Source organism: Orycteropus afer, unplaced genomic scaffold (assembly GCF_000298275.1).
Source record: "Orycteropus afer afer isolate SDZICR_OR568_19922 unplaced genomic scaffold, OryAfe1.0 scaffold00162, whole genome shotgun sequence".
NCBI classification, from domain to species: domain Eukaryota; kingdom Metazoa; phylum Chordata; class Mammalia; order Tubulidentata; family Orycteropodidae; genus Orycteropus; species Orycteropus afer.
In genome coordinates this window covers 2,434,124-2,439,411 of record NW_006921749.1, presented here as the reverse complement: position 1 = coordinate 2,439,411, position 5,288 = coordinate 2,434,124, and the positions used below count along the sequence as shown (strand labels likewise).

The 5,288-nt window shown below is 32.9% G+C and overlaps 1 protein-coding gene across 1 annotated transcript in view; it reads left to right on the top strand.

Moving 5' to 3' along the window:
- Positions 1-5,288, top strand: part of NUDT6 (nudix hydrolase 6) — a 56,187-nt gene that overhangs the window by 49,355 nt on the left and 1,544 nt on the right. Inside the window, exon 4 of the mRNA XM_007946458.2 lies at positions 1,470-1,524. Within this exon, the coding sequence (XP_007944649.1) occupies positions 1,470-1,524 (55 nt within the window). The remainder of the gene's footprint in view (positions 1-1,469; positions 1,525-5,288) is intronic.

Below are 5,288 nucleotides of genomic sequence, written 5' to 3'. Positions count from 1 at the left end.
AATCCCCACAATGCAACAGCTCTCTTCCCTGTGTCCTTCTTTCCTGTGCATTCCTGCCCTCTGAGCTGTCTCCCTGTGCAAATACTGCCCTTCTGATTTCCTGTGATTGATTGTTCTATGGACTATATCTTAGGTAGATTTTAAAAGTTGACTGTTTTTAGGAAGCATTTGTCTGCTGTATAACATTTCTTTCATTAGAAATAGAAAGTATGGTGGTGAAACCCAGCATCCTATCAAACAAAAGACTATAGTTTTTTTTTTTTTTTTTTAAAAAAACCTTCTTGAACCCTTTCAAAATGAAACATAAAAAGCTCAGAGAAACTCAAATATACTTAGTGATATATTTCTACATTAATAAAATAAAACACAATATGCTTTATAAATTAATCTCAAGTCTCAGCCATACACAGAAGAATAGAAAGCCTCAATTCTGTACCCACATAAGCAACAGTCTGTGGAAACTCTGGGAACCATGCCACTGGCCTCCAACCTAGCATAGCTGGGAAATGACACATTCTTTTAAGAAGCACTCATCCAGGAAATGAATGGGTCACAAAGCACACCAGTAAAAGGTCTGTAAACTTGTTTTATGAATGAAGAACGTAAGGTGTACTGGCTCAAAGCTGCTGCTCCTTGATGAGCATAATTTCTCAGTCATTCTTCAGTTTTTATCATAGTGACAGAAAAACGAAAGCAGGACTCTGGCAGGAAAAATAATCATGTTAACAACAAGAATATTGTTCCAGGCTATCTCATAACTTTGAAGAATCTATCTCCTCCTATGTTTATCCCCACTCCAAGATCAATCTTCCCATCTGCCACTCTCCACCAAAATAAAGAAATGATAGACAAGATAGCACAAACTCAAACTAATTGACTTTATTCACACTACCCAGGAAAAGCAATTACATTTTTACATAACATTAATAACACAAAGAATAACAGAAATCATAAGAGTAATATATTGGATAGAAACACAATACAGAAAATAAATGAAAATTTAAAATAGCATACTTTAATGATTAAATTTATACTATATTTTCTATTTATTTATAGCAGCATCTGTAAGATTTCCTTATTCATTTATTAACTAGTTAACTAGCAGCAAAATTTTTTAAGTTATACAAATTCAGTAAATGTTTCTCTCTACTATTTTGTTCATACGGAATTTGTTCTCACATTAACCAAACAAAACCACTTTTATTCCTGAAGAAAAAGGTAGGAAAGATTTCATTAGTTAGTCACTCCCTCGCCTCCCCCTGAAAAACAAGGGAGAAAAGAAACTGGGAAATATTTGCATGCAATGACACCCCCCCCCCCAAAAAAAAGCTCAAACACCTTGACCAATTGATTATGGGTGGATTTTGTGAAGTCTGCATGTGTATGAGTAGTAAAATGTACGAGTGAGTGAGTGTGTGTATTAGTGAATAAACAGTGTGTGAACTTTCTTTTCTGACTTTACACTGCAGTTGAAAAATATGTGGAAGTTTCCAGGAGGCCTGTCAGAGCCTGGAGAAGATATCGGTACGTATCCTGGTTATTTTAAATTGGCTTAAAAATGTTGAGGAAATTCAAGTGTTTACTTTATTACTTTATAATACCAAAGAATAAGGTTTTAAATTTTCTAATTGGTTCAGAGTGGATCAGATAAATTGCTTTAGGGCTGTATAAAACCTAGAAGCAAAATTTATAACATCATAACCGATCCATTAGTACGCTTTCTTCTGTTTAGGACTCCTTTTCAGTTAACTTGTTTGGAAATGAGCAGCTCTGGATATATATCAGTAAACTTAAGGGTTATTTTGGATATAACTAAAGTTATTGGTATAACCTATTACAGAAGATAAATTTCTAACCATTCAATCACAAAAGGATGAATTTAAAAAAAGAAAAAGTTACTGACAACTCCTACTCAAGAAAGAATAACTTTTAAATGAACTTTGAAAAAAAATTCTAAAATCAAACCCACATGGATTAAACTCTTGTCACTCATTTTTTCAATTGTAGAATAGTGGTAGCATAATTCTCTTGGTGAAAATTTTATCTGTTATTTCTTTTGAATAGTTAGGAAGGCAAAACACAGTATAATGTCACATGAAAAAGTCTCAAATGAGAAATAATCACCTAAAAGAATTTACTGAGTCGGGGGCCGACTCGACGGCACATAACAACAACAACATACTTAAGGAAGGTTGGGCAATCTACTTCTGTAGTGATACTGCCTCAGCAACCCAAGGAGGGGTCGCTATGAGTCAGTTCTGACGTGACAGCACATAACAACAACAACAACACATACTTAAAACAAGTAGATATGAAATAATCTAAGAATTCTTTGTCATTGTTTTTACAGGAAATATAAAGACCAAATTTTCCTATTCCTTAAACTATTAGATTACAGTCAGTTTCCATCAAAATAAATCAATAGATCATTCATTTGATACTGGTATTATTTCATTATAACCTGTTCGTCAATATGCCTGTTCCCATTCTCTTTAGCTAGCATTTCTATATGCAGTTTCCTACTTATCTTTAAATATTTTATTTAAAAATGTGTATATACTTAAAACTTGATTTTAAGAAATATTACATAGATCAAAACTCTAAAAACTCTGCATTATGATATATCCATAACAAATCTTTGTTTTAGGTACTTATTTAGTACTTTTTGACTTTTTGCTTAGATTCTGCCTAGGTCTTCTGTTACACAAGAGAGAATTCTGTAATGGTGCAATTGCTGAAAGAAAAGCCCATTTATTCTAGAACACCTGATTGTCTCACACCATCCTATGTGATATATGAGCACGTATGGACTAGTTAGCTTATCTTTTCCATCTTTAAGGGAGAAAGCTGTCCACATTGGGCAAAAGCACTCTGCAACGGAAGGTTTGTGTAGCTTCTTCTCCTGAATTTTACCTTCTTAAGTGGATTTTTTTCTTATTATATTTAAATTATGGATCCTCTGAATTTCAGACACACTTATATTTAAATCTAATTGAAGAAATACATTTCCAATCCAAATATATATAATTTTAAGTGGAAGTATATTCCAGAACCTTTAAGTCCAAATATTTAAAAATTCACTACTTTTTTTTTAAGTATATGTGGTTATTTGTCACAACACCCTACATATTCCAGAGATTATATATATATATGTATGTCTCAACCCTGTGGAATTAAGACAAAAGAATAGGCATCTGAGCAGCAAGTGGCATTTGCCATACTGCCCAGGGGTAGTATAAATTAAAGCTTGACCTTAGAATTCATAAAACCCTAAAAGCAGCTAGAAAATGATAATTGACAGTAGAAGTCTGAAAGACTATGTGTATCTGAAAGACATTTCTGTTTCATAACACTGTACAATAAATATTCTTCATGGTGAAGCCAAATCATCCAGAATTATTTAAATGATTTTCTTTAAGCCCTGTATATAGGAAAGTATATAATATGCATTAGGAGTATATCCATCACAAATGGCTAAATATTCATATTGGCTCTTAAGTAGTAAACATTAGTTACCTGGGAAATACATTTGCTTGAAATTCTTCATTCTTTGATAATATTAGGTAAATGAAGCATTATTGTCCATAGTGGTAAGGAAAAAAAAAAATTGGAGGGCCATGTACAAAATACAAAGTAATTCCCAAAGCTTTTGTATAACATAATACCTTAGGTGTACAGAGGGTATTTAAAGAATCAAGGTTAAAAATGGACAAGTTGCTACTGACAGGAAGAAAATTCACCTGCATTAGCCAAAGAACTACAAGGCAGCTGGTCTAGTCAGAGATCACTGGTGCAGGAGAAATCCAGGGAAACCAGGAAAACCCACATTTTGAAAAAGTTTTCCTATTATTTTATTTCAACCTTAATCCTATTATTAATCCCATTTTTAAATATTACAAAATAGAAGTAACAAATATAAGCTCCATTGTGTTATTGTTCCATACCTAAACAAAACACTACGACACATTTAAACTTATCTGTTAATCAGCAAAAATAAAAACAAAAACAGCTTGTTTTTTCTTATGTTGTTCATAGCTATAAAACAGTAAATGTTATTTCAGTTCAGCTTACAGTACATTAAAATAATAAAGGCATAACAAAATAAAGCACTTTTATCTTGATAAAATGTTTGAATTCATGTAAAAATCCTTGGAGAAGAAACGTGCACGTTGAACTGGAAAGGATCTCTCATACACTGGATATATATACTCTAATTTGCCTATTCAGTTTTCAGTCTAGTGAAATGCTGGTGAAATACTCATTCAAATTAAACTCAAAACTAACCCAGAAGCTCTGGTTTTCAATCAACTGCTATGGTGACTGCTAGTAGGGCAGGTTCACTTGCTAGCCCCATCCTGTACTTCCATGACACGAACATCCAAGACTTGTGAGGTAATGCTAACTCTTGATTAGTGGTACTAAGAGCTAAGCAGGAACCCCATGGTCATTTTTCAAAGAGTTTAAAGAAAAACATACAAACACTCAAATAATAATTGAGACTAACAAGTAACATAAAATTTAAGACTAGTGTCATAACCTTTAATAACCAATTTAATAACAAATATGTGTTATATACCATACTGAAAATTATTTTTCTTATTAAAGAAAGTTTTCCTTTTTTTAACCTAGAGTCTCATTTCATTTTTCAAAATGTGAATTTCTAACCATGTTTATGCTACGGGCAAATCTCAATTTTAAGAGAACTCAGTATAGAATTCAAAATGGGCAGATGAATGCCTTATATTATAGAACATTTTACTCTTCCCGTGCATCTTTCCAGAGAAATATATTAAGGGAAAAACTAAGACCTTATCCAGGGAACTGGTAAAATAATCTATAGGCACAGCACATGAGAATTGAGACATTATTCCTCAGCTCCCTCTTCCTTGCTTGTTCTCCACCAACAAGACTTCTAGAAGGCAAATATAATTTACTTTTTTTGACAAATAAGAAAAACAGAGGCATTAAAGAGTATTTGAAGAAAAACTCTGCCTGTAGCAGTTGTGATCCTTTCCAGCAAAGTGGGCAGAGAAGGTTGTAAACTCTTCTCCTAAATGCTTTGAGAGACAATAACAGAGAATCACAGTACTTGGGAAGGCCCATGTAGGAAGTTCCTCTGGACATTTAGAAAAAGCAACCACAAAAAATGCCTGAAAGGCAATGAAAATACTGCCCCAGAAATTTACATATAATTGGAAAAAAAAAAACAACCCTTATAAAATATGAAAATGTGTTGCATTATAAAATTCTATATATTGCAAGGGAGCTCTGGTAGCATAGTGGCTAAG